Source organism: Thamnophis elegans, chromosome 2, assembly GCF_009769535.1.
Source record: "Thamnophis elegans isolate rThaEle1 chromosome 2, rThaEle1.pri, whole genome shotgun sequence".
NCBI lineage: Eukaryota > Metazoa > Chordata > Lepidosauria > Squamata > Colubridae > Thamnophis > Thamnophis elegans.
In genome coordinates, this window is record NC_045542.1 from 154,912,317 (window position 1) to 154,931,484 (window position 19,168).

The window sequence follows — 19,168 nt, forward strand, 5'->3', positions numbered from 1 at the left end:
CCCAGATCCATGAAGGGAAAAAATGTTGCGATATGTCATGGGACTGCAACGTGATGCCACGAGTTTGACACCTGTGCTTCAGATGGACTGAAGGTACAGAAGGGTCTTGATAGGCTTGAGCATGGGGCCCTATTCCCCAAAATGCAATTCAGTGATGAGAAGAGTTAAGGTCCTAGACATAGTCAAGAAAAACAATACAATACAATACAATACAATAGCAGAGTTGGAAGGGACCTTGGAGGTCTTCTAGTCCAACCCCCTGCCTAGGCAGGAAACCCTACACCGTTTCAGAGAAATGGCTATGCAACATCTTCTTAAAGACTTCCAGTGTTGGGGCATTCACAATTTCTGGAGGGAAGCTGTTCCACTGATTAATTGTTCTAACTGTCAGGAAATTCCTCCTCCGTTCTAAGTTGTTTCTCTCCTTGATTAGTTTCCACCCATTGCTTCTTGTCCTGCCCTCAGGTGCCTTGGAGAATAGTTTGACTCCCTCTTCTTTGTGGCAACCCCTGAGATATTGGAACACTGCTATCATATCTCCCCTAGTCTTTTTTTTCATTAAACTAGACATTCCCAGTTCCTTGATATGTTCTTCTCTGAACTCTGTTCTAGAATCTCCACATCTTTTCTACATCGTGGCGACCAAAACTGAATGCAATATTCCAAGTGTGGCCTTACCAAGGCATTATAAAGTGGTATTAACACTTCACGTGTTAATACAAAAATGTTAATACAAAAACACTTCACCTGTTAGAACAAAATGCACAGTATATAGAACTTGTAGTACTTGGGCTGAACAGTAGCAACTAGATGTGTCTAGTTGTGTCACCACTAAAATATGAGCCAGAGTGTGCTGCAGCTGCCAAGAAAAAAAAAAGGAAATGTAGTCCTAGGTTACATCAACAGAGGCATAGAACCAAGATGACCTGAAGGGATAAGTTTGAATACTGTATTCATTTCTGGTCATCACAATACAATAAACATGGTAAGACTCTAGAAAGAGGGCAGAGAAGAGCAACAAAGATGATAAGGGCATGGAGGCTAACCATAGGATGGAAAGTTGAGGCAATTAGGTATAATGTATAATGAAGTATAATGAAGAGAAGGTCTGGGGATGATAGGATAGCAGTCTTCCAGTATTTGAAGAGCTGTCACAGAGAAGAGAGGGTTGGGCCTATTCTCCAAAGCACCTGAGAGCAGGAAAAGAAGGTGGAAGGTAATTAAAGAGAGAGCCAAGCTAAAGCTTTAGAGAAATCTCCTGTCAGTGAGAATAATTAATCAATGGGATGCAGGCGTGAATTCCGGCAGGCACTACTGCTGGTTCGCTCACTTGTTCTTTGTGCGCGCGAGCGTGCGCAGTACAATTAAAACTGTTCTGTGCATGTCCAGAACCATAAAACAAGATGGTGGTGCCTACGGCGCCACTTGGAGAACCGGTTTGGGGCGTGGCAGGCCTAGGTCGCTGCCGATTCCAGCGACCCAGGCCACCAAACCACTACCGGTTCGGCCGAACTGGTCCAAACCGGTAGGAACCCACCACTGCTGGGATGACTTGCCTGCAGAACTTGTGAGTGCTCCATCACTGGAGGTTTTTAGAAGATATGCTGGAAGTTGAGGATTGCCCTGTTAGGATCAGTGAATAAGGCAGCCTCCTTCCCTTCTCCAATAACTGGGCTTCCTCCCCTCCCTCTCTTCCGTTTCTCTGGCTGACTCGGGGTTGGACTAGAAGACCTCCAAGGTCCTCCCAACTCTGTTATTCTTTTAAAGGGCGATCCCCTCCCCTCTTCCCCTCCCCGGGCTTCGTCCCCTCCCTCCTCCCCCCCCCCCCGTTTCTCTGGCTGCCTGAGGCAAAGAAGCAATGGATTCGTTGCCCAGCTCACCATCCTAGCCCGGGGGGCGGGGAGGAGCAAGCAGGGGGGATCCCCGACTGGACGACGCTCTCGGCCCTTTAGAGAATGGGAGGAGCTGGACGGAGAGAGGAGGAGCTATAAGCATTCCCAGCTTAGGCTCTTTGGCTGGGATGGTTCCGGGGATCCACGTGAGTGGCCGGGAAGGAAGGAAGCTTAGCCCGCGGGGCTGCGAGGAAAGCGGATCTTTTCCTGCGCGCATCTCTTGGAACGAGGAACAGAGCCGCGCTTCCCTGAGGGCGCCAGGTAAGAAGCTCCCTCCCTCCCTCCCTCCTTCCTCACATCTGGGGAAATGCTTGGACAGGAGACCTTCAATGCAGCTTCTTGGGTGCTGCTCAAATCGCTCCGGCAGTCACCAACTTTCTCCTTGGGGAGATTAATAAACAACAACAACAACAACAATGGATGAGCTATAAGATCTTGCAGCTTGGGATCTGCCAATTCCTGCCTGGGGTCGTTCCGGGGAGAGAGATCCACGTGCCTGGCCGGGAAGGAAGGAAGCGTGGCTGGCGGCGATCGCGGATGCTTTCCTGTGTGCATCTCTTGGGAAGCGGAATTCGGGCGAGGAAGAGAGCCGTATGTTTCCCATCGTGGGCCAGGTAAAAAGCTCCTCCCTCCTTCCCGGGAAATGCTCGGACAGGAGACCCTTCAATGCAGCTCATTGGGGCGCTGCTACGATCGCTCCTGCAGTCCCCATTTTCTCCTTGGGGAGATGATGGTGATGATGATTTATTTTACTGGCCCTTCCTGATCGTTTCCCGTCACTTTTTTCTTGGACTGTTTCAGATCCAGGAGGCTTGGTGTTCAATGGCTGGGAAACCGGCGGGGAGAAAAGGGCGCGATCCCTCCCAGGAATCGCTCCCGCACTCCCCATTTTCTTCTTGGGGAGATTATTCTGCCGGCCCTTCCTGATCGTTTCCCGTCACTTCCTTTTCTCTGGGGCTGTTTCAGATCCAGGAGGCTTGGAGTTCAATGGCTGGGAAAGCGGCGGGCAGAAATGGGGGCGATCCCTCCCAGGAGCTGTTGTTTCGGGGAGTTGCTCTGGACGAGCCTCCTCCGGAGAGAGCATCGGGTAAAGGGTCCTTCTGATGCCCTTTAATCTCTTTGCCCTCGTTTCTTTCATCCCTGAATTAGTTTTCATTGTTCAATTCATGGCCGAATCCAATCCTTGGTCCTTCCTCACCTTTCCCTTTTCCCCTCACCCAGGGTGAACTTCTATATATTGTTGCTGTGGCTGCAAAGGACTCACATAAAGGGGTTCCCTAGTTAGCCTAGAAATAGGCTAAAATCAGCCTTCTGCACTGTATGCTCAAGAAGATCCTTAGGATGGTTGCTAACAAATTATTCCCTTGCTGGTTTTTTTTCATTCCTAGACATTCCCATGACCTTGTCTTCATCTCCCGGAACCTCAGGTCTTTGTAGTGGAGGATTAACAGCAGTTGAGCTTCCAATGCAGGTGGTAGGATTCTCCCCTCCCCTCCCCAAATGTGCCAATCTCCCAATAACAGGATAACACAATTGGAAGAGTTCTTGGAGATCTTTTAGTCCATCCTCCTGTTTCAAGCAGGAGACCCTATACCATTTCAGAGAAGTGGGTGTCCAGTTTCTTCGTAAAAACCTCCTGCCCACAACTTCTGAAAGCAAACTGCTCCATTAGTTAATTGTTTTCCCTGTCAGGAAGTTTCTCCTTAATTCCAAGTTTCTTTTCTCCATGATTAATAATACAATAGTAGAGTTGGAAGGGACCTTGGACTTTTGGAGGTCTTCTAGTCCAACTCCCTGCCTAGGCAGGAAATCATACACCACTTCAGACAAATGGTTATCCAATATTCTCTTCCAGTGTTGGGGCATTCACAACTTCTGGAGGCAAGATGTTCCACTAATTAATTGTTCTGTCAGGAAATTTATTCTCAGTTCTAAGTTGCTTCTCTCTGTGATTAGTTTCCACTCATTGCTTCTTGTTCTACCCTCAGGTGTCTTGGAGAATAGCTTGACTTCCTCTTCTTTGTGGCAACTCCTGAGATATTGGAACACTGCTATCATGTCTCCCCTAGTCCTTATTTTCATTAAACTAGACATACCCAGTTACTGCAACCGTTCTTCATATGTTTTAGTCTCCAATCCCCTAATCATCTTTATTGCTCTTCTCTGCACTCTTTCTAGAGTCTCCACATCTTTTTTACATCATGGCAACCAAAACTGAATGTAGTATTCCAAGTGTGGCCTTACCAAGGCATTATAAAGTGGTATTCACGTGATCTTATGGTCTACTTTATCAAATGCCTTGCTGAAGTCCAAGTAAATTAATCGACGGCATTCCTCTGGTCCACTAATTTTGTCACTTTGTCAAAGAATGCAATTAGATTAGTCTGGCATGATCTGTTTTTGACAAACCCATGTTGGCTTTTGGCTATTACTTTGTTTACTTCTAGGTGTTCACTAATTCGTTGCATGATTATCTTTTCCAGAATCTTTCCTGGTATTGGGGTCAGGCTGATAGGTCTGTAGTTTCCTGGATCTATTTTTTTCCTTTTTTGAAGATGGGAACCACTTGCATGTAATTCATTGAAATGTTCATTGTTAGGAATATTCATGGAATACATGGTATTTTTTCCTTCTCCCTGTGTCAGGAATTGGTAGCGCTTGAGGATGTAGCTGTGTTTTTCTCCGTGGAGGAGTGGGCTCTGCTGGATTCTAAGCAAAAAGCCTTATACCAAGAGGTCATGCTGGAAAACAAGAGCAACATGGCCTCCTTAGGTAAGGGATTCTGTTAAGATATTTACATTTAATAGCCAAAGGTCAAATCTTATATCAACTTAATAACAAGCATAGGGCAATGTTTTGGACAAATGGGAGTTTGGAAGAATATTGATCAGTGACGTGCGGTGAGGTTTATCACTGGTAAGGCACTGACACAGGGGTTTCAAATTTTTTTAGACTTGTGGACTTCAACTCCCAGAATTCCACAGCCAGGCATGCTCAGTTCCGATTTAAAGCGACAGCATTTGTTTTTCTCCTTAACGAAAAAGTTTTACTTCATTCTTTTTCTTCTCCCTCCCCCTCCTTCCTCCCTCCCCCCTCTCTCAAACAGACACACGCACACAGAGAAGTTGGATCCCTCTCTCACTCACTCACTCTCAAACAACAAAAACACAGAAGTTGGATTGGATATATTTTCCAATGGCTTGAAAGCAGCTCCTCTGGCATCCCCCCCCCCCCATTCCCCTGCTGCCTTCCGATCTGAGCCTTTGATTGCAGGTGGAGCCATGTTGCCTTTTCAAACTTGTAATCAGTGAAGCTGGGCTTATATACTTTTATCCAGGGGTGTGTGTGTGTGTGTGTGTGTGTGTGTGTGTGTGTGTGTGTGTGTTTGAAAAGGCAACGTGGCTCAGCATGCAACCAAACTTTTTGAATTCCCCCCTCCCTCCGACCCACACACGTACCTTTTCCAGCTGTTTCAGAGAGGATTTCAACTCTGCTCTTGCCTGCCATCATGAAAAGAAAAAAAAATGTAAAAGGAAAAAGACAAGAGCTGAGGCCAGGCTGAGCTAGTTGCTGCCAGAGCCTCTAAAAAGCCTCTAAAAAATCATTCTCTACAGAAGGCAGGAGAATGGCGTGCCTCATTACGTCAGGAATTTTTCGGCTTTTAACTCTTGCTTAGGTCTGCTCAAGTGATCATAAAGTCAGACTAGATGAGGCACCTCGTTCTCCTGCCGCCTCCTGTAGAGGGCACTTTATTAGAGGCTTTTTTAAACAGTTAAGCACTAAGCAGAGTCATCCATGGTGATTCTGGCAGCAACTAGCTCAGCCTTTTTCCTTTTTCTTTTTCTTTTCATGATGACAGTGGTGAGGCTCTGCCTCCCCTGCCTCCCCTGACTGCACGTCCCTGATATTGATAAATATTCAAATACAGCAATGTTGCTTGATCCCCTTTACACCTAAGTTTGTCTTAACCTTTTTCTTTTTTTCTGTTGCACGCAGGTGATGGATGGGAGATGGAGGATTCTGGCCAAGAGGCAGTAGCAGCTTTCCCAAAAGAGAAAAAGGAAGTTGGAGAAAAGATGGATGGAAAGCAAAGTCGTGAGGAAAACCTGTTAATGGTTGAGCTGGAGAATTGCTCTGGTTCACCTTGTGCAGATACCAATGTCTTATTGAACACAGAGGATTGCCATGAAAAAGAAGTGTGTTCAAGGTGTGGAAAAACACTTCTAGATGAATCTGGATTATGTGACTGTTGTGAAAGCCCTGCTGGAGAGAAACAAGATGAAAGCAGGCAACACTCCAGAAGGAGCCTTCCTTCTCCATTACATGAAATAGTACAAGAAGGAGGGGAAATGTACAAATGTACGGTGTGTGCAGAAAGCTTCAGTACAAGCCGCTCTCTTGCATTGCATAAAAAGATTCACAAAGCAGAGGATCCACACAAATGTCTGGATTGTGGAAGGACCTTCAGGAAGAAAAATCATCTGAGTTCACATAAGAGGGTCCACGAAGAGAGGAAGCAGCATCAATGCATTAATAGGGGAAAGATATTTGGAAACAGCACCACCCTTACTTCCCACCAAAGCATCCACAGAGAGGAGAAGTTGCATCAATGCAGGGAGGGTAGAACGAGGTTTACTCGGAGCAATGAACCAAATTCCCGGAAAAAAAGCCTCACTGGGAATAAACCATATAAATGCCTGGAATGTGGGAAGAGCTTCCGCTCTGCAAGTGACCTCACTTACCATAATAGGATCCATACAGGGGAAAAGCCATATCATTGCACAGTGTGCGGAAAGAGCTTTGCACAAAAAGGCAACTTCAATTTACATAAGAGGATCCATACCGGAGAGAAGCCGTATAAATGTACAGAATGTGGGAAATGCTTCAGGACCTCCAGTGCCCTTACTCATCATAAGAGGATTCATACAGGGGAGAAACCCTATGAATGTTTGGAGTGTGGAAAAAGCTTCAACAGACGTGACACTCTAACCTTGCATAATAGGATGCATAAAGGGGAGAAACCTTACAAATGCCTGCACTGTAGAAAAAGCTTCACTCAAAAAGTTCATCTTAAGTCACATGAGAGGATCCACACAGGGGAAAAACCATTTCAATGCATGGAGTGTGGAAAGAGCTTCCGTTTAGCTGGTCATCTTACTGCCCATCACAGAATCCACACAGGGCAGAAGCCCTTTCAATGCCTGCAGTGTGGAAAGTGCTTTGCCAATTCTAGCAGCTTTAATACCCACAAACGGACCCACACAGGGGAGAAACCATACAAATGCCTGGAGTGTGGAAAGAGCTTCCGTAAATCCAGCCACTTAACTTCCCATAGAAATATCCACAGTGGAGAGAAACCGTATCAATGCACCGAGTGTGGGAAGTGCTTCAGTCAAACAAGTCACCTTAATATCCATAAAAGGACCCACACGGGTGAAAAGCCTTATAAGTGCACCGAATGTGACAAATGTTTCACCAGTTTGAGGTCCCTCACTTCCCACAAAAGGCTTCACACCGGGGAGAAACCATATGAATGCCGCATGTGTGGAAAGAGCTTCAATGCCAAAAAAAGCTGTATCCTACACAGCAGAACCCACACTGGGGAGAAACCATATCAGTGCCAGCAGTGTGGAAAATGCTTCAGTGATTCTGGAGAACTGACGATCCATAAAAGGATTCACACAGGGGAGAAACCCTTTAAGTGCACAGAATGCAGCATGAGTTTCAGAAGAAGTGGTTACCTTTGTAGCCACAAGAGGATCCACACTGGAGAGAAACCATACACATGTCACGAGTGCGGAAAAAGCTTTAGACACAATAATTCACTCAGGAGCCATAGAAGGCTTCACTCAGGGAAGAAATCCTATAAATGCCTGGAGTGTGGAAAATGTTTTAGTGAGAGTGCCCAGCTTACCTCCCACAATAGGATCCACACAGGAGAGAAGCCGTTTAAATGCATCGACTGTGGAAAGAGTTTCAAAGACGGGAGAAATCTTACGCTGCATAAAAGAATCCACACAGGGGAGAAGCCATATCAGTGTGTAGAGTGTGGAAAGAAATTCAGAACCGGGAGTGTCTTTAATTACCATAAGAAGACCCACAGCATGAAAAGATGATGTAAGGTGTAAAAATCAAGCTAGAGTGGGGCAGGGGGATGTGCCTCACATGCCCCGCACCCGTTCACCTGAAAAAAGCACCTTTGGGATAAGACATTCAGACAACGTTAGGGAGCAGAAAGCTGGCTTAGACATCGTATAGGGAAGATGATTAAATATTTCAGGAGGAAACATTGCAACCTAAGTGGTGAGGTGCAGAACTGGTGTTGACAACCATCCATATTTCACTAATGTTGGAAGGAATCAGCAGTGGATCTACAACTACACCCATGTGGAGAAAGTCACACCAGAATAAAGAGAAACGGGATCTTCGGTGAGCACTTTGCTGGGACAAAGTGACGGAAGAGAATGAACTATTGAACCAATACAAGGCTCGAGAGTTTTGTCATAAGTAATAAGTGGAGGGATGGCGCTGTGTCTGCACCACCTAACATTGGTTGTGTATAACTGATTTCTAGTCTGAGATATGATATTGTTTTTTTTTTAATTAATGCCCAAACTTACACAGTAGTTAAAAGGCTACATTTATACAGTTCAGACATAGGCTGTTTTTGGTTAGCAAATTGGACAATTTAGGGAACTAGCTGTAGAATATACAGGCAGCCCTTGACTTATGACCACAATTAAAGCCCAAAATTTCCATTGCTAAACAAGATAGTTGTTAAGTGAGTCTGAAACCCATGTTGGAAAACATAGGGAAGGAAGTTCGTAACATCAAAATCGGTCGGGGCCTAATTTATTGGTCTCCAAACCTGGCAACGTCTGGACTTCAATTCCCAGAATTCCTCTTACCGTGCTGGCTAGGGGATTCTGGGAGTGAAGTCTTAAAGTTGCCAAGTTTGGAGAGTCCTGGCTTAAACGTGTGGAATTATAGTTTGTAGTTGTTTCTAGTGCTTTCCTACTATAAAGTCTTTTGGTGTTCAACACCCTGGAAATGGAGAAAGAATTATGGTGAATAATTCCTTGCTTTAAAATCTGAAAAAGGGAAGTTGGCAAAGAGGCCTAAGATTCCCTGGAAAAGGCCAGATGCACAATAGATCTTTGACAATTGGGAGGCCAGAGTCTAATCAGGAGCGGTGAATCCTGGCCCTTTTTTGACTTGTGCACTTCAACCCCCAGAATTCCTTAGCTCACCATGCTTAAAAACCAGGTTCCTTTACTTGCTGGAGAATTCTTGAAGTCCACATGTCTTAAAATTGCCAAGTTTGGTAATCCTCGGCCTAGATTTATGGAATTATGGTCTGTTGTTATTTATAGTGCCTTCCTGCTGCAAAGTCTGTATGTGTCCAATAAACTGAAAAGGGAGAAAGAATTATGGTCAATATCTCCTTGGTCTTCAAGAAAAGGATTATAAGCGTTACGAGACCCCTGAATCTTCTAAATAAAAAGTTAAAAACTCAAAATGTACTATGGGAGAAGGCAAAAGGCACGGATAGGAGAGTTTTGAACACCTCAAAGAAGAAGTAGTATGCTGGAAATAGGAAGTATCATTGAAAGCTATGCTATATTACCGCTGAAGTTACATTTATAAAAATTTAGAAAACTGATGAGGTTTCTCTGTGTACACGTTAGGATAAATAGCTTGGCTGAGCTCTGTATTACATAAACTGGTATGCAGGAAGGCTAAGATGTTAGTGTAAAACAGGCAGGAATTACTCTAAAGCAGTGGTTCCCAAACTTTTTCAGTCCACCGCCCCCTTGGTGCTACACACTGATCCTCAGTGCCCCCCACCCAGTGGTGGAATTCAAATTTTTTTACTACCGATTCTGTGGGCGTGGCTTGGTGGGCATGGCTGGGGGATCATGTGACTGGGCGGTTTGCACAACAGAAGGAAGATGGTAACACTAAAATTCAAAATTGCACATTTATTCAAAATCCAATTTAAAAACCTTTTTAGTTAATGTTAATTCAACAAAATTGTTGAACATGAACCAGTGATACCAGTCTGATAGTCATTTTTCAAGAACCTTAGTAACTAGTAACTTAGTAAACTCAGTAAAATTTAGAAACTACTTCACTGTTCAGTGAATTCTGTGTAATACAGTGCATGCCTGATCATTCACATACACACTGCTGCCTTTTGTTTTTTTTTTCAAAATAACAGGGTAGGGTGGGGGTAGAGAAGGAAGACGACTTTGTTCTGTGGTATCTGCCATTTCAGAAATGCTCATTAGACTGCCCCACGTGATCAGTCTTTTCGTATTCCTCAATATATTGGTGCCCAGCAGCTGGTCAAAATCCTAGTAGTACTTATGGAGCTGTAGATACTATGGCAAAATACAAGTCTTGCAGCTCATGTATACTTTACACAACATAAGAGTGATGCCATTATCCAGGTTTATCTGTGACAAAGGTCTCAGTGTGCATAAATATCAAGATAGGAAGGGCACTTTATAAAAAAAAACTGCAGTGTTTTGACTCCATTTGGTTATAAAACATCTTGTTTGGCATACTGGGAACATTTGGACAGCATTTTCTTCTAATATGGGACGTTGTTCTATCATAATTTTGTTTTGCTTTGTTTTTTCCTGTATGTGACAATATCCAACTTTAGACCACTTTTTTATTTCCTTTTTTAAAACAGTATATGTTGGAAATGCTTATTCCTCTTCCACAATCTCCCCTATATTTCAGCGTTCAATTAGATTACTTTGCAACTCAAAGTTTGAGAAACCACCCCAAGTGCCCTTCCTCCCGCTCCTCCTCGCTTTTTAAAGCCACCTCTACGAATGGAGCGAGGAGGCAGAGGGGGGCTAGCCTCTCCCCCCCCACATGTTTAACTGTGTTGCATTTCTGGGGTGGGAGGGGTAGAGGCAGGCGAGAGTGGCGCATCCGAGGTGGCGCAGTGGTTAAATGCAGCACTGCAGGCTACTTCAGCTGACTGCAGTTCTGCAGTTCTGCAGTTCAAATCTCACCGGCTCAGGGTTGACTCAGCCTTCCATCCTTCTGAGGTGGGTAAAATGAGGACCTGGATTGTTGTTGGGGGCAATATGCTGACTCTAAACCGCTTAGAGAGGGCTGAAAGCCCTATGAAGCGGTATATAAGTCTAACTGCTATTGCTATCCGTGTGGAGCGGGGGCAAGAGGGATTGGGGTGTGTGTGTGTGTGTGTGTTTCCGTTGCACATGCGTACTGCGATGCAATGCAATCCTCGCGGAGGCGGCTCACAGCACATTCCCGGGAGTAAAAAGTAAAGCCATTTATAAAAGCGCGCGAGAGGCAGGCGAGCGCTCTTGTGCAGTGACACCGGACTCTGCTGCGTAACGCAGCACCAATTCCCAAACCCTGAAATGCAGGCCCAAGGACAGCCCCGTTCAATCCCGCATCTCTTCTCCATGCACAGCACACGCAGAGTCATATCAGAGGAAAAATGCAGGCAAAAGGCTCTTCTCTTCTTTCTCTGCCCCTTACCCCCCAGCCTGACATGCTTGTATGTCACCTGAGCGAGTGAGCGAGCATAAAATCCTTCCAGTCTTTGGGATATTAGACTGAATTTCACCCCTGCTGGAAGTGCTCAGATGACTGCCAGCCAACAGAGCCCCAGGCAGAATTGTGCCCTGCGAGGGGGCCATCTCCAGCACTCCACTGCCACCTCCTTTGCCTCTTAGCGCCCCTCTGATGCCCCCTTGCCTCTTAGGGCCCCCCTAAGTCATCCTACCGCCCCTCAGGGGGTGGTATTGCCCACTTTGGGAACCACTGCTCTAAAGGGAGATGAGAAAATTCCTTCTGACTCTGACTTGTAAACTGTGGCAAATGCTGTGTGAAAGCCCCCAAGAGGACGTTGGTGGGGTACAAAGGCTTTGAGAGAGATTTCCTTGTGTTACTTTTTCTACACAATAAAGTTGTTGCTTACAATCTCCACCTCAATGTGTTCAATTGGAGGCGTGGGCACATCTGGTAAGGGGGCTGGAGCAGGAAAGGTAAGGAAAATCCAAAAGTGCCTTTGAGTCCAGAAGGATCTCCTTCCTTCTTTCAACCAGATGGCAAGACAGTCACGTTTAGTGCAATTTGCTCCATTTTGTGACCTTGCCACAGTTGTTAAGCGAATAATCACAGTTGTTAAACTAGCAACAAGGGTGAATCTAGTTCTTCCCGTTGACGTTACTTGTCAGAAGGTCACAAGAGGTGATCACATGACCCCAGCACATTACAACGGTCATAAATGTGAGTCAGTTCCCAAGTGTCTGAATTTTGATCACGTGACCATGGGGATGCTTGAACGGTCGTAAGGGCAAAAACGGTTGTAACTCACTTTTTGTAAATTGCAGTTGTAACTGAATGGTCACTAAATGAAATGTTGTAAGTCAAGGACTATCTGTACTGCGTAGAAGTAATTCTTCTGAACTTCATATATGGATACTTTTAAATGGAGGGATTAAATATTTCCCCACTCAGGCCTTTTAAATGGTTAAATATTAAATATTTCCTAGTTCAGAAGTTTTCTTCTGCTTCAAAGTGGTATGGTTAATGGGGGGGAGCGCTGGTCGCACACACATGCGTACTGAGGTCACACGCATAGCATTATGGGTGTGGCCATGCCCACGCATGACCCCCTGCCCTCCCCCCACTTTTGATGCGCAATCCCAAAAACGTTAGCCATCACTGATATATGTCCTTCCCTCCCTCCCCAATATGAGGTTCAGAGATCTTCAGAAGGTAAGAAGGAGGAAGGTGTGAGGTCGGGTGGGGGTGGGACCCTGCAGGAGAAAGTGAAGGGCCAAGGAGACCCAAGGGTTAGGAAATAAAGCAAAAGGATGTCTTGGAGGGTGTGGGAGGCCTAGAGATGCCTACGGCAGGCAGGCCTAGCCCTGTGCTAGGCCTCCAAGGAGTTTTTCCCAGCTCTGAGTAGACAGTGTTCTGCTTAGCGACTCACACATTTGATTAATGGCTGCATCAGGGAGAGCAGGGGGATTCGGGTAGTTAAGGAAAGCAATTTCACTTAAGAGCCATTGCAAGCTGCAACCTTAATTCAAGGCCCATAATAGTTATATCTTGAGAACTATTTTTATGCGGGCTGTGGAATTCTGGGGGTGAAAATCGGGTGAAATCAAGGTAGAAGACTGAAACTCCACATGTGGGAATTCCATAATCAACAAACAAAAGCTCCACCCACAATTCCTTTTTGAGGAATTCCTCTACTTTTGGAAAAGGAAATATCCAGAAGTTTTGCTGATAACCAGAAACTAGTAGTTAGCCATTTTCCTTTTCACTCCACTTACAAATTTAATCATGAGAAATGTTTGAGCAAAATGAATCAGGCCAAAATTCAAACAATCAATTTCTCACATATACTGGGAGATCACAAATGAAATTCAAGCATTCTCTAAACTCATCTACCTTTCCTCATATGGATTACCTTGTGTGCAATAAGGGATGATTTATGCTTGAAGTAATGACCGCAGACTCGACAATTCAAAGATTTCTCCACGATGTGAGTCCTCTGGTGTGCCACCAGATTGGAATTTTGACTGAAATTTCTCCCACAATTAGGACATTCAAAGGGTTTCTCTCCTGTGTGAGTCCTCTGGTGTTTCAGCAGGCTGGAATGATCACAGAAACCTTTCCTACAGGAAAGACATTCAAAGAGTTTCTCTCCTGTGTGAGTCCTCTGGTGTGTCACCAGATTGGAACTTTTATTAAAGCTTTTCTCACAGACAGGACATTCAAAGGGTTTCTCTCCTATGTGAGTCCTCTGGTGTGTCCATAGGCTGGAACTCAGACTAAAACCTTTCCCACAATCAGGACATTTGAAGAGTTTCTCTCCTGTGTGAGTCCTGGTGTCTCACTAGATTAGAATTATCACTAAAACTTTTCCCACAGATATGACATTCAAATGGTTTTTCTCCTGTATGAGTCCTCTGGTGTTTCACCAGGCTGGAATTATCACTAAAGCTTTTCCCACAATCAGGGCATTCAAAGGGTTTCTCTCCTGTGTGAGTCCTCTGGTGTCTCACCAGAGTGGAATTCTGATTAAAGCTTTTCCCACAGATATGACATTCAAATGGTTTCTCTCCTGTGTGAGTCCTCTGGTGTCTCACCAGATTGGAATTCTGATTAAAGCTTTCCCCACAGATATGACATTCAAATGGTTTCTCACCTGTGTGAGTCCTCTGGTGTTTCACTAAGCTGGAATGATCACAAAAACCTTTCCTACAGGAAAGACATTCAAAGGGTTTCTCTCCTGTGTGAGTCCTCTGGTGTTTCACCAGGCTGGAATGATCATAAAAACCTTTCCTACAGGAAAGACATTCAAAAGGTTTCTCTCCTGTGTGAGTCCTCTGGTGTATCCGTAGGCTGGAACTCAGACTAAAACATTTCCCACAATCAGGACATTTGTAGGGTTTCTCTCCTGTGTGAGTCCTCTGGTGTCTCACCAGATTGTAATTATTACTAAAGCTTTTCCCACAGAAAGGACATTCAAAGGGTTTCTCTCCTGTGTGAGTCCTCTGGTGTGTCACCAGGCAGTAATTATCACTAAAACCTTTCCCACAAATAGGACATTCAAAGGGTTTCTCTCCTGTATGAGCCCTCTGGTGTTTCACCAGGCTGGAATTATAACTAAAGCTTTTCCCACAATCAGGACATTCAAAGGGTTTCTCTCCTGTGTGAGTCCTCTGGTGTCCCACCAGACTGGAATTCTGATTAAAGTTTTTCCCACAGATATGACATTCAAATGTTTTCCCATCTGTGTGAGTCCTCTGGTGTTTCACCTGGCTGGAATGATCACAAAAACCTTTCCTACAGGAAAGACATTCAAAGAGTTTCTCTCCTGTGTGAGTCCTTTGGTGTCTCACCAGATTGGAATTATTACTAAAGCTTTTCTCACAGATAGGACATTCAAAGGGTTTCTCTCCTGTGTGAGTCCTCTGGTGTCTCACCAGATTGGAATTATTCCTAAAGCTTTTCCCACAGATAGGACATTCAAAGGATTTCTCTCCTGTGTGAGTCCTCTGGTGTATCACCAGGCAGTAATTATCACTAAAACCTTTCCCACAAATAGGACATTCAAAGGGTTTCTCTGCTGTATGAGTCCTCTGGTGTTTCACCAGGCTGGAATGATCACAAAAACCTTTCCTACAGGAAAGACATTCAAAGGGTTTCTCTCCTGTGTGAGTCCTCTGGTGTCTCACCAGATTGGAATTATTACTAAAGCTTTTCCCACAAATAGGACATTCAAAAAGTTTCTCTCCTGTGTGAGTCCTCTGGTGTGTCACCAGATTGGAATTATTACTAAAGCTTTTCTCACAGATAGGACATTCAAAGGGTTTCTCTCCTGTGTGAGTACTCTGGTGTGTCGCCAGGCTGTAATTATCACTAAAACGTTTCCCACAGATAGGACATTCAAAGGGTTTCTCTCCTGTGTGAGTCATCTGGTGTTTCCGTAAGCTGAAACTCAGACTAAAACCTTTCCCACAATCAGGACATTTGAAGGGCTTCTCTTCTGTGTGAGTCCTCTGGTGTCTCACCAGATTGGAATTCTGACTAAAGTTTTTTCCCACAGATAGGACATTCAATGGGTTTCTCTCCCATGTGAGTCCTCTGGTGTGTCACCAGATTGGAATTATTACTAAAGCTTTTCTCACAGATAGGACATTCAAAGGGTTTCTCTCCTGTGTGAGTCCTCTGGTGTGTCACCAGATTGTAATTATTACTAAAGCTTTTCTCATAGATTGGACATTCAAAGGGTTTCTCTCCTGTATGAGTCCTCTGGCGTCTCAACAGATTAGAATTCCAATGGAAACTTTTCCACAGTCCGGACATTCAAAGGGTTTCTCTCCTGTGTGAGTCCTCTGATGTGTCACCAGACTGAAATTTTTGCTAAAGCTTTTCCCACAGATAGTACATTCAAAGGTTTTCTCTCCTGTGTGAGTCTTCTCGTGTTTCATCAGGCTGGAATTATCACTAAAGCTTTTCCCGCAGTCTGGACATTCAAAGGGTTTCTCTTCTGTGTGTGTGGTCTTATGTCTCAGGAGGTGGGAATTCTAATGAAACTTTTCCCACAATCTCCACACTTATAAGGTTTCTCCATGGAGTGAATCCTTTGATGTATTACCAGATGGGAATTACGAATGAAACTTCTCCCACAGTGAGGACTTTGAATGGGTTTTTCTCCTTTATGGTTCCTCTAGTGTTTCACAAATTGGAATCATAACTGAAAGTTTTCCAACAATCAGGACATTCAAAGCATTTATCTCCTATGTGACACTTCTGGTGTATCACCAGGCTGGAATTGTGATTTTCCCATAATCAGGACATTCAAAGGGTTTTTCTTCTGTGTGAGTTGTCTGGTGTCTCCTGAGATGGAAATTTCTAATGATGTTTTCCCCACAATCTGGATACTCATACAGTTTCTCCCTGGAGTCAATCTACTGATGCGTCACCAGACTAAAATTGTGACTAATTTCCCCCCCCACAATCATGACATTCAAAGGGTTTCACTTTTGTGGGAGTCCTTGGGTGCTTCACCAGAGTGGAATTCTCACTGAAACTTTTCCCACAGAAAGGATGTTCAAATGGTTTTATTCCTGTGTGTGCATCCTTTAGTGTCTCAAGACCTGAGAATTTCTAGTGTAACTTTCTCACAATCTGCAGTCATACGTTTTCTCCCTCTTGTGAGTTATCTGATGTAGCACCATGTTGCCATGCTCACTAAAGCATTTACATTGGGAGCACTTCCCTCTTGTGTGGTGATACTTCCATGAACCACAAGGGAACTGTTGTGACCATAGTTTTGGTCACATTCAGGTAATTTGTATGGTTTTTCTCCTTTCTGGCCCCTCTAGGACATAATCAGTCCTAAAAGCAATCTGTGCTTTTCCCATAATAGGCAAATCTATGGAGCTTTTCCACAGTTGATATTCTTGAGGAGGTCAAAATTATGGACAATGTCTTGTTTAGTGGTGCTTTCATTTAAGTCGTCTTCTTCCTCACAGAGAGAGGCCTGCATTACTGTCTGTTTTCCTCCCCACGGACTTCCAGATAATATCCCTCTTTTGCTGAATGATATAAAATCTCCGTTCACCTCTCATTCAATTTATCCTTGAGTTCTGCATAATCTGCTTATTCTTTCTCAATTTTCTCTCTTTTGTCAGCTGCTGGAGGAGGAGCAGATTTGTATGATTTTCTTCAGGAAATGGAAAATATTTTGATTTCTGCCTTGATTTTCTTCCCTTTTCACCACTGATTGTTATTTAAGTTGTCCAGAGTGCTCTTATTGCCCTCCTGGTCGTCTGTAAGATGCAAAGAAAAGTGTAACTTTAATTGTTTATAAAATGGTTAGAGATGAGGTGAAAAAAGAAGAAGTATACACCACTTTTGTTCATGGAAGTCCTCAGCTGCAAATAAGGGCAGAAAATGCTGTCTACAACCCCTTTGGTGACATCCTTGTTCAAGTAGTCCTCACTTAACCTCCCGCAATTGGAACTGATATTTGCGTCACTAAGCAGCTCAATCATTAAGCATCATGTCACATGACAGTGCCAACTTACATCTGTTCCTCTGTAGTTGTTAAGCTAATTACTGTGGGTTGTTAAAGGCAATTTCATATGACCGTGACTTGCAATTTCCTGCCAGTATATCCACTGATTTTGCTTGTCAGAAGCTAGCTGGGAAGGTCACAACTGGGGATCATGAGTGTTGGATGCCACCACCATCATAAATGTGCAACTATTGGCAGAACCCCAATTGGTGCAATTCCTTTTCCTGCACCTTCAAAACCAGAGTCACTACTGAAGTGCGGTCACGGAACAAGTGCTAGGATTACCACAAATTTTGTGGACCAGGTGCCCGTCTGCTTCTAGCGTGCCATAGTAACTTTGAAGGCTCAGGAAAGAAGTGGTAAGTGAGGACTATCTGTGCAACAAAGATGCCAATAGCTATTTTTTAGAAAGTGCTGGGTTAAGCACAATTGAACCTGATTAATACATGGATGGGACAGGAAATGCCATACTTATTGGCAAGACATGGAAGTAAAAAAAAACTTGTAAATTTTATTCATCTGTCATTTTCAATACACATGTGGATTACAAACTATATCAAGAGGGCAACATCAAGATATAATGGGAGACTTTAGCTATCCTGATATCAACTGGGAGACAAAGTGTACAGCAAGCAGAAGATTGAATAGATTTGTAAATAACTTAGCTGACAACTTTGTGATCCCAAAGGTAGAGGAGTGAACTAGTGGAAAAACTATACTTCTTACTAATAGAGGAGCAATAGAAGGAGTTGAAGTTGTTGGAACCTTGGGCGAGTGACCACGTCTTACTGGAATTCAAAATAATGCAAACACAAGCAATAGAATATAACCCAACAAGTGTCTTAAACTTTAGAAGAGCTGATTTTAACAAATTCAGAGCCTAAGCAAAATTTCATGGATAAAAAGGAGAAAAGAATGCAAGGAGTGTGGGAAACTAGGGGTGACATGATAGCCATCTTCCAATACTTGAGGAGTTGCCACAAAAGAGGGAGGAGTGTCAACCTATTCTCCAAAGCCCCTGGAGGCAGGACAAGAAACTGCATGGACACTCATCAAGGAGAGAAGCAACCTAGAACTAAGGAGAAATTTCCCGACACTAATAACAGTGAACCAGTGGAAGGTTTCTCTTCAGAGGTTGTGGATGCTCCATCACTGGTGGCTTTTAAACAGAGACGTTTGTCTGAAATGATATTGGGTCTCCTGCTTGATCAGGGCGTCGGAATAGAATACCTGCAAGGTCCCCCCCCCAACCTCTGTCACAAACCCTCCAGTGATGGGAGCACCCGCAACCTCTGGAGGGAAGCCATTCCCGAAGAATCCACCTTCACTGCAAGGAGGCTTTTTCAATCTTCCCATCAGAAAGAAAATTGCAGCCACCAGTTTCACAGCGTGCAGCACCAGTGGGCTTAAATTTGGGGAGGGAAGGAACCTACAGCAGCAGCTGAGATGCTTCAGCCCAGTTGCTTCTTTGCTTCCAGGCCGTGGAGGAAACCAAACAGCCCGACTTACTCCCGGACTCACCTTCCAGCTGCTGCTTCGATCATGAGAAGAGCAAAAAAACCGCTCTGCACACCACTCTCCTCCCATGAGTGATCCGGAAGAGGAAGTTCAGCTGTTCCCAAAGGTGCTTTTTTTCAAAAGGCAACTGGACTTTCTTTCTTCTACGCTTCCCGTCGCTTTC

The 19,168-nt window shown here is 44.4% G+C and overlaps 2 protein-coding genes and 1 long non-coding RNA gene across 4 annotated transcripts; 1 reads left to right on the forward strand and 2 right to left on the reverse strand.

The window, feature by feature from the left end:
- The first annotated feature begins 1,883 nt into the window (after positions 1 to 1,883).
- Positions 1,884 to 9,680, forward strand: LOC116504238 (zinc finger protein 678-like). Of its 2 annotated transcripts, XM_032211142.1 has the most exons (3): positions 1,884 to 2,506; positions 4,538 to 4,664; positions 5,889 to 9,680. In XM_032211142.1, exons 1-3 carry the CDS (start codon positions 2,486 to 2,488, stop codon positions 8,006 to 8,008), a joined length of 2,268 nt encoding a protein of 755 aa, XP_032067033.1. In that variant the 5' UTR covers positions 1,884 to 2,485; the 3' UTR covers positions 8,009 to 9,680. The 2 variants fall into 2 exon arrangements, with proteins under 2 accessions (XP_032067033.1, XP_032067031.1); XM_032211140.1 differs by lacking the exon at positions 1,884 to 2,506 and having other exon boundaries at positions 4,434 to 4,664.
- A 2,957-nt stretch (positions 9,681 to 12,637) lies between these two features.
- On the reverse strand, positions 12,638 to 15,770 carry LOC116502412 (zinc finger and SCAN domain-containing protein 2-like). Its single transcript, XM_032208308.1, has 3 exons — positions 15,645 to 15,770; positions 14,636 to 14,719; positions 12,638 to 14,437 (listed from the first exon to the last, which is right to left on the reverse strand). The coding sequence occupies exons 1-3, from the start codon at positions 15,768 to 15,770 to the stop codon at positions 13,748 to 13,750; spliced, it is 900 nt and encodes a 299-aa protein (XP_032064199.1). The 3' UTR covers positions 12,638 to 13,747.
- A 646-nt stretch (positions 15,771 to 16,416) lies between these two features.
- LOC116504268 lies at positions 16,417 to 19,168 on the reverse strand. The gene is made up of 2 exons (XR_004254791.1): positions 19,009 to 19,168; positions 16,417 to 17,239 (listed from the first exon to the last, which is right to left on the reverse strand). It is a non-coding gene; the product is annotated as an uncharacterized LOC116504268 (long non-coding RNA).

What these genes read in the sequence shown, in the direction of transcription:
- LOC116504238 (XM_032211140.1), top strand. Translation starts at nt 4,478, where the DNA reads ATGTTCATTGTTAGGAATATTCATGGAATACATGGTATTTTTTCCTTC. An exon ending in GAGCAACATGGCCTCCTTAG is followed by an intron (nt 4,665 to 5,888) that starts GTAAGGGATTCT and finishes TGTTGCACGCAG; the next exon opens with GTGATGGATGGGAGATGGAG.
- LOC116502412 (XM_032208308.1), bottom strand. Translation starts at nt 15,770, where the DNA reads ATGTCCGGACTGTGGAAAAGTTTCCATTGGAATTCTAATCTGTTGAGA. An exon ending in TTAGTAATAATTACAATCTG is followed by an intron (nt 14,720 to 15,644) that starts GTGACACACCAG and finishes CATTCCAGCCAG; the next exon opens with GTGAAACACCAGAGGACTCA. An exon ending in TTAATCAGAATTCCAGTCTG is followed by an intron (nt 14,438 to 14,635) that starts GTGGGACACCAG and finishes CACACAGGAGAG; the next exon opens with AAACCCTTTGAATGTCCTTT.